This window comes from Canis lupus, chromosome 10 (genome assembly GCF_048164855.1).
Source record: "Canis lupus baileyi chromosome 10, mCanLup2.hap1, whole genome shotgun sequence".
NCBI lineage: Eukaryota > Metazoa > Chordata > Mammalia > Carnivora > Canidae > Canis > Canis lupus.
The window spans coordinates 57,882,897-57,894,909 of record NC_132847.1 but is presented as its reverse complement, the minus strand read 5'-3'; the positions used below and the strand labels follow the sequence as shown (position 1 = coordinate 57,894,909).

The 12,013-nt window shown below is 51.3% G+C and overlaps 1 protein-coding gene and 1 long non-coding RNA gene across 4 annotated transcripts in view; one reads left to right on the top strand and one right to left on the bottom strand.

The window, feature by feature from the left end:
* The window catches only part of COL15A1 (collagen type XV alpha 1 chain), a 105,062-nt gene that overhangs the window by 58,634 nt on the left and 34,415 nt on the right, over positions 1–12,013 (bottom strand). For 2 of the 3 annotated variants that reach the window (XM_072842078.1, XM_072842080.1), the window contains exons 3-5: positions 8,088–8,635; positions 6,468–6,542; positions 4,876–4,956 (exon numbers count right to left, since the gene is read on the bottom strand). In XM_072842078.1, the coding sequence (XP_072698179.1) occupies positions 4,876–4,956; positions 6,468–6,542; positions 8,088–8,635 (704 nt within the window). The remainder of the gene's footprint in view (positions 1–4,875; positions 4,957–6,467; positions 6,543–8,087; positions 8,636–12,013) is intronic. The other variant, XM_072842079.1, reaches the window with a different exon arrangement.
* On the top strand, positions 4,440–8,187 carry LOC140641746 (uncharacterized). Its single transcript, XR_012038345.1, has 3 exons — positions 4,440–4,579; positions 7,435–7,537; positions 8,050–8,187. It is a non-coding gene; the product is annotated as an uncharacterized lncRNA (long non-coding RNA).

Here is a 12,013-nt window from a genome sequence, read left to right as displayed (position 1 = left end):
AGGACCTGAAAAAGGTACTTGAGAAAGAGCAGCACCTCCATAGTGCTTTTCCCTGGGTGTTGGTATTAAAGGTGATTGTTTTATCTTTTTTCGTTCATCCACAATTGCAGTTTTTCCAGTAACGAACACAGAATATTTATGTATTAAAAATAAAATGTAGGTTATTGTACTGTAAAATCTCCAGGGCAGAAGCAGGAATGAAAGTCTCCAAGAAGTTGGGCCTTAAAGAATGAGGAGAGTTTCAGAAGACAGGGATGGAGGGAGGCTCCAGGTAAGAAAGGACACAGCACTGTTAGGACCTGGCTTACCTATGCCTGGCGAGGGTTCGAGGGCTCGGGGAGGGAAGCAGGTGGATGGAGCCAGGGGAGGCAGAGAGCAGAGAGCTCAGTTCTTTGGTGAGAAGTCTGACCTTGCACCTGGGGTGTCCATGGGTATTAGGTTCAAGAGAAGTGTATGCATTGGGGAGTTCAGCCTGGCACCAATGAGAGTGCGGATTTGAGGGTTGAGAGTTGGGTTTAGGTCAAGAAACTGGGAGGCTGGGATGCCTGGGTGGCTCAGCGGATGAGTGCCTGCCTTTGGCCCAGGGCGTGATCCTGGAGTCCTGGGATCGAGTCCTACGTTGGGCTCCCTGCATGGAGTCTGTTTTTCCCTCTGCCTGTGTCTCTGCCTCTCTCTCTGTGTCTCTTGTGAATAAATAAATAGTCTTTAAAAAAAAAAAGAAAGAAAAGAAAAGAGAAAAGAAAAGAAAGAAAGAAAAGAAAAGAAAAGGAAGAAAAGAAAAGAAAGAAAAGAAAAGAAAAGAAAAGAAAGAAAAGAAAAGAAAAGAAAGAAAAGACAGAAAAGAAAAGAAAAGAAAAGAAAAGAAAAGAAAAGAAAAGAAAAGAAAAGAAAAGAAAAGAAAAGAAAAGAAAGAAACTGGGAGGCTGCACAGTAAAATCCCAGCGAGGCAGGAATCGGGGAGGGTGGGCGGTGGGAGAAAGAGAGCAGGCCCCACCACCAGCGGGCTGTGAAGAACTCCCAAGCACGCTCCCCTGCTTCTCCCCAGCTGCAGGGGGGCCCCAGCCAGGTGGTGTGAGCTCTGCCCTAGGCAGGGGGCACTCTGCTGTGGTTCTCTGATGGCGTCCCTGCTGGTAGCTGGAAGCGAAGCTGCTTTGTAAGGGGTTTGAGCTTTGGGATCAGGCAGGCAGGCAGGGCAGGCAGGGGTATGGGAAACCAGAGCGCAACGTAACAATGGGCTGAGCTGTGTTCAAGACGGCAACGGTCCCGTTACGTGAAATCACGGACTCCAGCCTGTGCACCAAAACCCTCGTTTGTCAAATTCCCAAGAAGTGAGCTACCAACTGCGCTTCGAGGCAGAGCATGAATCAGGTAAGCTGACCCTTGGTGGTTAGGGTCAGGTGTCTTGCCTCCAACAGGTGGCTGTTGGTTTTCAGGGGTTAGTGTGGATGCGGAACCTGTGTGTCTATGACAAAATGGGACTACCGAGTCTCAAGACTTTGTATCAAAGGTGTAGAGGCTTGCTGAGCCTCTCTCTCATTCACAAACAGAATTCTTCATTCCACATGTACTTCCTGAGGCCCTACTGTGTGCCGCATCCTTAGCTGATCCTCAGGGATACAGAAATGAAGGCCTTAAATCGTTGTACTGGGGGGAGACCCAGACTCAGACACGATGTGCTTGAATGTGACATGTGGGACAGCAGAGTGGGTGAGAGCAGAGTACAGGAGGGACGCTCCGACAAGGGGCTGCGGACAGGATCCTGAACAGTTAGGACTTGGCCGGGGGGGTGGGGGGTGACGGGGGACGGGAAGGGCCCTCCAGGCAAACAGACCACCGAGGCCAGGCCAAGGCCTGGGTGAAGGAGTTACAAATGTTTACAGAGTCTGGGAAAACTGTGAGCATTTAGGTGTGGCTGGAAAGGAGGCCCTGGCTGCGGATCCGAATCACCTGCAGAGCTTTTGCAAGTACACTTTCTTGGACCTCATTCCAGCCCTCCTGAATCCTAATGCCCAGGTACACAGCCCAGAGGCAACTGTCCCCCCACCGATCTCCCCCCCAACCACCACCACCCGCCAAGACACACGCGCGATTTTGACGCACAGCCAGGCCTGGGAACCACAGGGACATTAATTCTAACTGAGCACGATAGAACTTTCCAGAAATGGAGAGGTGTGTCAACAGAAGCTGACTTAGGGGGAAGCATGCGGTGGCAGGGACTCCTGCCCTAAATGGGGAAAGAGGTGAGGAGGGCTGGCTTTTTAAGTCCCTGACTGCTCCGGCAGCCCATGATTCAGTTCGCCGCTGGTCATGGCTTGTGTCTTGCAGAGTGGCAGGTTGGAAGGGGTGAGGACAGGGAAGTGAGATTCGTTCCAAGAGAGAAGCCAGACAGAGATGAGAGGGGAACATCTGAGAGAAGAGGGGAATTCCCCCGTCCTGGAGGGGTGGCCCTGGAGGGGAGCTGGAGCCCTCCCAGGAGGCGGTGACATGAGAGACAGAGCCCTGGACCGGAGCTGGAGACCTGGCTGTGCCACCGCCTGGCGGGGCAGCCCTGGGGACAAACTATTCACTCCTCTGTGCCTCAGTGCCCCCTCTGAGGAATGAATGGAAAAACACTCCCCGGGAAACAGCAAAGGAAGTGCTGCTCTGCAGGAGCCACGCAGGGAGGCAGCGAACAAACGAACAAACGAGACTCAGATGCCAGGAACAGACAAGTTAGCATCAGCACCCACAGCCCAGAGAGAATTCTGTTAAGGACTACGGGCAACCACAGGGGTTTGGCATGCCCAGCAGCCCCAGTCACCAGCCGACCAGGAAGCAGGTGCTGGGAAGGGGGCCCCCAGCAGAACAGGGCGCTCTAGGGCAATAATCTTATCAGTGGAGAGCGACGCCCACCACCACGCACGGAGGGCTGCCCATGTTTCACGGGGGCCACGTAACCCGCACCAGCCCCCTCAACGGAGGAGGAGGAAGTTACTGACGCCCAGCCAACAACCAGCAAGTGGAGAGCTGAGCCACACCAGGTGGGACTCTGATGGGCACCGGTTCTCTCAACGCCACGGAGGACAGTGCAGCTGGGAAGTCTAGGAAGTAAAGTGTCCAAGGAGGGAGGGGGCCCAGGGACCACCAAGTCCCTCAAATCACTCTTCTGTTCTCCAGACACCAGAAGGATGTAGTCCTTACCTCCTCCTGACTGCAGCGTGCTCGGACACCTGCCCCACGCCTGTGGCACTGTGGCCCGAGGTCCTGACTCCACCACTGCCTGACCCTGGCAAAGCCACCCTGTTCCCTGAGCCACCACCTCCCTTGCAAGGTTGTTGCAAGGATTGAATTAAGTCACGTATACACAAGCACCAGGCCCACAGTGGGTATGGAGAAGTGCTGGTTCTCTTCCATCCCTTCCTTTTCTCTACCCCTGTCCAGAGCTGCCCAGCTTCAATGCCTCCTCCACCAGGAAGCCCTGGGTGGTCCCTGCTGCCATGATCATCTCATGCTCTCAAACCCTCACTCCCCTTTTCCGTTCCTCTTGCGGGGCCACCATGTGTTACTGGCATCTCTGCCTGAGCTGGCCTCACGCCGAGCTGTGAACTGGGGCACTGGGCAGGCACAGCGTCAGGCTAGAAGGAACTAGCACTCTAGGCCCTGCTGCAAGTGCCCTGGACATGCCAATGGGGTGGCCAAGAGCTGTGGCACATAGGGTTACGACACTGCCGAGAACAGCCACAGCCCCATCACCATCTAGGCCACCTTAGACCCTTGCCTCTTCCATCTCAGCTGCCCTCGAACTGGCTGTGGTCCTGGGGAGGAGCCTCTGCAGCACCCTGAGACCAGAAGCACGAGGCTGTGGCCTGAGCCCTGGATGGGGCGTCAGGGGGCTCATGCTCTAGCTTCAGCTCCACCCAGGTACCCAAGGGCCATTCTGTTCCCCTGCCTGGGCCTCAATTTGCCCATCTGTCCAAAGGGCAGTTTTCTATAAATCTCTGTACAGAAAGCGGGGACCTTTAAGTCTCCCCAGCACTAACAGACTGAGGTTCCATTCTGCTCCACCCAAACCTCTGTCACCAGAGACCTATACTCTATAGCCTCTGCCCTATTTCCATCTCCTTGCTTTCTTTTATCAGGGATAAGTCTGTAGAATATGCCAGACCAGTCAAGGAGATTGCTGGGCTTCTGTGTTCAATGACTCAGACACTGCTGTCTTCATTAAAAATGGGTTCCTGCTGTCCCCATGGTCTGACTCAGTGCTTTCAAAACCACTTCCTTGTCTGGGCCACAGAGTACATTCCCAGGAGGGAGGAGGCCCCAACCACTGCAAGGATGGCAGCCTTTCCCATGGGGCCAGAAGGGAGCTCCTGGGAAGACTCTGCATCTCACAGGAGTGGGGGCCCTGCCTTCTTTCCCACAGCCCAGGGCCCTGAGCAAATGCGACACCAGCCACCATTCGGCGGCACCACTTCCCTCGTCCCAGACACTGGGCTGAGACCTGACCCTGCACTGCTTCATCTGACCCTCCCAACACCTCCTTGAGAGAGGACTCTGATCAGCATTTTATGGAAGAGGAGCTGTGGCTCAGAGAGGCTGAGTAAGTCACCTAAGCTCACAGAGCTGGGAGGGAGTGGAGCACGCTTGCCTTTGGACGGTCCTCTTGCGGCCACGGCACAGGGTCCTCTTGTGGCCTAGAGATAACTGGCATTTCACTGCACTGGGAATTTGGCAAAATGCCTTGGCCAGGACTTTCCTGACCTTCCCAGGTGAGCCCACAATTAAAGTCACAGATCTAAGAAAAGAGACAGAAGCCCCAGAGCTCGGGGCCCTCTCTATTAACTCCCGGCCCCTAAAAGCTGACCAAGAAGGTGCGGCGAGGCAGCCAGTACTCACGGGGGCTTGAGTGTAGGTGACAGCTTCTAAGATCTCAGCTACTCCCTCTGGCTCCTGAAGCCCGCTGCTCTCTCCTGACGCCTGTGTGGAGACAAATCATGCCCGGCAGAGGGGGAGCAGCAGTTGACAAGTGGGACGGTCACAGACGGTGACTCCTTTGGAGAAACTGTGTGTGTGCGTGCATGCGCGTGTGCATGTGTGAAAGAAGGAGACGGACAGAGCCAGAGAGAGCACGTGTACAGTGCTCAGGCTTGGCTCTTCTTTTCACTGTTCCTTTCACTGCTCATGCAGTCAACGCACAGTCTCTCGAACATACCTACTTTCATCTTGTCCAGGGCCCTTCAATCTCTGCCAAAGGCACTTCCATTTGCATGGCTGTCACCAGAATGTTACGCTGGAGAACCGTGACATTTGGAGAATGTCTTCCTATTGCTACCTTATTTTCATAATTAGCCTTCTGATGTCAGCCAGAGAGCCTGGGGGCCACCATCCTTTTGTCAATAATACCTTATTCTTGGACTCTTGGGCGGCCTCTACTTTTCCAGTGCTAACAGCAGGGCAGAGAGCAGGGGATGATATATGTAAGGTGTCCCTTCTCCCAGCTTTAAAGGAATGGCAGGCCAGGGTTAGGCCTTGGGGAGTGCAAACGTTCTTACAGAGCCTAATTCCACCCCCAAAGAGCTTTCCCACTAAATTGGCAGCATTTTTTTCTAGATGAATGAAATCAGCTTATGCTGTACTTTGGGGTTGACATCCCCCAAAGAGAAAGAGAAGTTCTAGGAATATGCCACGCCATGCTCACCTCTGACTTTCTGCATCACGCTATGGCTTCTACCAGAAAGGCCTTTTCCTCCTCATCCCCAGCTGAGACTTGTGTGTCATTGGTCAAGCATCAGCTCCTCTCTCACCTACTCTTTCACCTTCGTGCCCCCACTCAACCCGGGAGCTTGGGTTTGAGGACTTCCCAGGTTCCGGTCACCCCCAGCTCTGTCACTGCCTTCGGGCTTGTTAAGTGTGTGAGAGCAGCTTGAGGAGAGACAGCTGCTGATGTATCTCATTATTTCCAGCAGCCCCCAGGTCTGTCACCTAGCAGGGACTCAGTAGGTCCTTGGGGGAGGGAGGGAGACAGAAGGGAAGGGGGGGCGTGGAAGGACCCATCTTTTTTCCCTGCCTACCACTCCATCCCCAACTTAGGAACTGATTCATTTGCCAAGCATAAAAGCTAAATTTAGGCCCGTTTTTATAGGAATTTACACTCATGTCTTAGAGTTTTAACTTTGATTTTAGAATCCTGACACCCTTTCTTGGCAGGAAGTCTAGAAACCAGGCCACTGACTGCCACAGCCACAGAAGAACCTAACACCCCAAAATAAATACAACCCACCCCAACCCCCACAAAAGACATGGCTGAAGTTCTTAAAAAAATAAACTGAGCCCAAAAACTCAAAATAGGACTTGAGGCAGTGCTTGAGAAGTCTAGAGATTTTAGAGACTCCATGACGTTGGGGAAGAGGAATTGCCTGGGCGTCCAGCCCTCCCAGGTCAACTGGCGGCTAGGGGTGGGGGCAGGGACAGGGGAGATGGGGGCTCACCGAGGATTCTTCAGTTTCACACATCTCCTCAGGGGTCCTGGGGTCAGGGTGGATGGTGAGCTGCTGTATGGAGCCCTGGGGAAAAGCACAAGGTCAGAAGCCACTGCTTGCACATCTAAGACCACTAGTGGCAAACATGATTGTTTTTGTAAGAGAGACCACGCCACTGAGTGAAAGGACAGGTGTGAGAATGTGCTGTGTGTGGCCATGACAACAGGATAAGCCACCTCTCGGCCCACCTCATTTAGGGGGACTCTCCTTGGGCCAATATAATATGAGCTCCACTAGCTGCAGAAGCCCCAGGGTACTGTGTTCAGAGCACAGGCTAACACAGAAGCCCCCTAACTGGATCCAGATCCCTAGCCTGTTGGTGACAGGCCCTAAGATGCACGTCCATCTTCCTCACCCAGAAAGTGTCTTTCCCCTATAGCTCGAAGCTTCTTGGCCAGAAGCCCTCGTGTGAAGAAGAAAGACCAGCCAGCCTCCCTGCCTCCACTCCTGCCTCCTCTCTCCACCCTGACAGTTGGTTTTCCATGATGCTCCCAAAGTGTTAAAAAACTGTAATTGGATTTTAACTTCTTCAGATTCACTCACCGTCTCCCACTAAACTACAAATAAACCCAAACTCTGCCCCACGGTACCATCTAGTACCGGTTAGGTAAGGTACGAGTATGTGTGCTGACTGGATGCATAACCACAATAAAAGGGATTTTCTTAGAATGGCTTATGCATAAAAGCCTCTTTTGGGACACCTGTTGGCTCAGCGGTTGGGTGCCTGCCTTTGGCCCAGGGCGTGAACCTGGAGACCCGGGATCAAGTCCCATATCAGGCTCCCCACAAGGAACCCGCTTCTCCCTCTGCCTGTGTCTCTGCCTCTCTCTTGTGTCTCATGAATAAATATAATTTTTTAAATCTTAAAAAAAAAATAAAGCCTGTTTGACAGGGCAATTTTCTGCTATTTTTTCAGAGAATATTGTCCAAAAGGAGAGAGAGAAACTACCTTTCACTCTGGCATTCCAGCTTCCTCTAGCTTGGCAAAAATTAAATGCACCTGGCACTCCTCTCCCAAGGTAAGATCACTGAAAAAATAATAAACTATCCTCCTTTTATAAATGCCTGAAAATGCACAGAGAGCTTTCCATCAGGCCATCCCACTTGACTCTACCACTCCATGGTGCAGACTTTCTCATCCTTGTGTACAGATAAGAAAACCCAGAGAGGATCAGAGAATCCACGCTCTGGAATCATCAGAATAAATTGGAAACATAGGACTGGAATCTAGGTTTTGGGTTGTGGGACTAGTGCTCATCCCACCACACATGCCTGCCTCTTTGAGGCTTTAAGAATAAAATAATGAGGGATCTGTGGGTGGCTCAGTGGTTGAGTGTCTGCCTTCGGCTCAGGGAGTGATCCTGGGGTCCCAGGATCGAGTCCCGCATCGGGGTCCCTGCATGGAGCCTGCTTCTCCCTCTGCCTGTGTCTCTGCCTCTGTGTGTGTGTGTGTCTCTTATGAATAAATAAAATCTTTAAAAAAGAAAGAATAAAATAATAACAAGAACAATGGCTTGTGTTTCTTGCACAGTGTCCAGCGGCCTCCCGGATCCACAGAGCTAGACTCACGGTGAATCTCTCCAGCCCCGTGGCTCCTGCATTGCCCACGAAGATCCCTGCACTGGGCTCGAAAGCCAAGGCCCGGGAGGACCGCTGGAAGGAGATGTGGCTGTGCTCTTCACAGTCCATGAGGAGGGTCACCTCCTCGCCCTGGACGATCACCGCAAAGCGGTTCCACCGGTGGGTCATCACAGGCACCAGGAAGGCAGCAGCCTCATGGGACACATGGGAGCCTGGCTCCGTGTAGTAGAGGATGACCCGCTGGCCACCATCCTCCACGCCCGAGAGCCGCAGGCCCAGGTAGATGACCTTCTGGAAGGCATCGGTGATAGCAAAGAGCACCCCACCGCTGGCACTGCTGGGCTTCACTGTGACGCTGATGGCGAAGTCCCTGAAGAAGGTGGGTGGGATGAGGGTCCTGGCTGGGCGGCCGACGTTGGCACCAGGCCCGAAGCTGTAGGCTGGGAAGCCACCATAGCCCGTGACAAAGGACACAGATGAGGGCAGCGGGACGCCGATGAGCTCCGTGAGGTCCAGGGGGCCCTGGGAAGCCAACTCTGCAGGGAAGGAGACAGAGGCCATGCCTCACACATATATTCCACAATGCTTGAAAATGGGGAGGAAAAAAAAGGGAAATGGGATCCCTCAGAAACCTCCCTATAGTTCCTTCCTTACTGGTTTACAAACTTTTTTGACAATGACCCACAATTAGAAATGCATTTATATTGCAACCCAATAGGCCCGTTTCAATAAACATATCTGTAACCCTGGAACAATGTTTCATAAAACATTATTTACTTTCAATACTCACCAGGCACTCCGAAATTTTCCTTTGGGGAATTCTTTTCCTCTTTTATTAAAAGCATGCTGGAGGGGCGCCTGGGTGGGTCAGTCAGTTGAGCAGACGTCTGACTCTTGGTTTTGGCTCAGCGTCACGACACTGAGCCCCAAGCTGGGCTCCGTGCTCAACAGGGAGATGCTTAGGACTCTCTCCCTCTCTCTCTGCCCCTCCCCTCTCAAATAAATAAATAGAATCATTAAAAGCATGTTGGCAACGACCCACTCAATTAATGTCATTACCCACTAAAAAGTCCTGACTGCAGTTTGGAAAACATTTTAAAGTATTTCCTAGAATATTCGAGGACTATATAAAGTTCTCCCATCAACTTACAGATTGTTCCTCGTTTCTCTCTATAAAACTGGGTAGGTTGGTTTGTTTTGAACAAGGGCTACTGTTGAAGTGTCCCCAGGGTTATGGGGAGAAGCTGGGACAAGGTGAAGTGTTCCTAGACTTCAGGGCTGTTGGAATTCTCATCATCATCAACAGGGACATTCCCTGAGTTCTCCTGCGTGGAGCCCTGCGCTAAACTCTTCACATACATTAGCTCATTTTTCATCCTCATGATAATTCTGGGAGGGGAAGTACCCTTAGCTTCATTTGACTTCAAGGAGAAATTAAGAAATTTGCCCAAGGTAAGTTCCCTCAGGGTTCAAAGCCAGAGCATCTGACCCCAGGGTCTGAGCTCTTATCCAGCTGAAATCCTAGGGTTCCATTGTGGTGGCCTGGAAAGGCCCCTAGTCTAAGGAGCCTTGATCGGCCCAACCCTGGTGCCCTGGGAGCAGGCTCTGGGCTGCCTTGTGTGATGTGCACCCATTCCTGAGGAGATGTCCACGATGCCAGCAGTGAGACAGGAAGGCAGGTCTTGGGGACAGGTGGACTGGACCCCTGCGGGCAGGACAATGGACATGCAGGACACTTAGGCCTCAGAAGTGAAGCCAGATCCTGAGTATTCAGCCCAATGAGGAGATGAGGGAGGGTCAGAATCGAGCAGGGTTCTTCCCCAGAGGTCAAGGGGGAAAGCAGACCCTGGTGACTGCCTGGGTTACAGCCAAAGGTCAGAGGACCTTGAGAGCCTGAGTGACTACAGGGGACTTGAGTTTATGTCCAGAGAAGACCCAAGCCTTCAAGGGCACTGGGAGTAAAGCTCCATGTAGTAAATCAAGCCTGCCTTTCAGTTTACCAACTTGTCCCTGTCTGGCTGAACAACTAATTAGCTGTGTGACCTTGGGTGAGTCATTTCACTATTGCAAGGCCATGTTTTCCTCTATGATATGAGCCCCATGAAAATGATTGAGTGAGACCACCTGTGTAACTTGGTAAATAAGGTGGTAATGCAATAAACATTCACTACTCTTTCCTTTTTTTTTGTTTTTTTTCTTTTTTTAGATTTTATTTATTTATTTATTTGACAGAGAGGGAGCACAAGCAGGCGGAATGGCAGGTAGGGGGAGAGAGAGAGGAAGAAGCAGGCTTCCCTCTGAGCAGAGAGCCCGACACGGGGCTCAATCCCAGGACCCTGGGATCATGACTTGAGTCAAAGGCAAATGCTTAACCAACTGAGCCACCCAGGTGCCCCAACTTCTGCCTTTCAACAAGTCCAAGTGGTTGATGGACAGGGGTTATTGACCCCTCTGTGACAAGGAGAGGGCCAAGATGGGGGCCTGGACACACTGCCTCTGTGCCCTTGAGCTCCCCATACAGAATAAATACGACCAAGTTTTTCATACATGATTTTACTTAGTCCTCACCACAGCCCCAGGGATTAACTTCCATTCTCCCATCCTGCAGATGAAGAACTGAGGCTTGGGAAGATGGAGTGACTCTCCGAGGTGACACAGTAAGTGGCAGATGTTTTTAACCCATGATTGGTCTGACCTCAGGCTGGTTCACTGCCTCAGTCTCTCAAGATGGGGGCTCCCTTGCAGAGGTTCTGGGGGGAGCTCAACCTGCTTGGCCTGCCATGCCAATGATCCTTTAGCAGCACGAGGGTGCAACTGAATTCTGAGTGGTCCAGGAGCTCAACTGTCCCTGAAGGATGGGAGAGAGAGATGCCTGGACTCCAGTGCCCCACCCTCAGCACCCACAGAGAAGGTTGCACAAAGTCAGCAGCTAGCTGCTCTGTGTATGTGTCACAAAGTTAGTACAAAATACTTAAGACCTACCAAAACCCATAAATAATGGGACACATATTAAATGTTAAAATGGCCAATTTTGTGTATTTATGTTTTGCCATTTATTTTATTTTAATATTTTAATTTATTTGAGAGAGAAAGAGAAAGCACAAGTGAGAGCAAGGGGCAGAGGGAGAAGCAGAGTCCCGCTGAGCAGGGAACCCAAGGTGGGGTTCCATACCAGGACCCCGGGATCATGACCTGAGCCGAAGGCAGATGCTTAACCAACCGAGCCACCTAGGCACTCCATTTAGCCATGATTTTAAAAAGGAATAATTAAATGAGAGGATTAAATAGTATGAAGCGCTGGCACATGCTCAGTCATGGTGGCAATCATCATCATCATCATCATCATCATCATCATCTTCAACTTTCAGGTTCAAAAGGAATCTCAGAGGGCCCCTGATACAGTCCCTAACAGAGATGTGTTAACCCCACACTGTCCAGTATGATAACCATTAGCCAAGTGTGGCTTTTGAGCACTTGAAATGAGGGTCATCCCAACTGAGGTGCACCTCACATGAAAAATATGAACTGGATTTCAAAGACTCAGTTTTGAGAAAGAATGTAAAATATCTCATTAATCACGTGTATATGGATTACATGTTGAAATACATGATAGTTTGGGGAAATACTAAGTTAAATAGAATATATTATTAAAACCATTTCTGAAGAATATTATGAAGAACAGGCATATGCCAGCACTCTGCTTAAGAAAGTACTGATTCAGCAGAAGCTCTCGGGCACTGTCCAATCCTAGTCCCCGGCCACACCCCAAAGGCAGCCTCTCTGTGGGATGTGGGGTACATAGTCCCATGCATTGTCTTTATATGTTTACTACATGAGCATGTACATCTGTGACGGAAGGTGCAACCACAGTGCACGTCTCTAAACCTCGCATCAGAGTTGGTATACTGACGTGG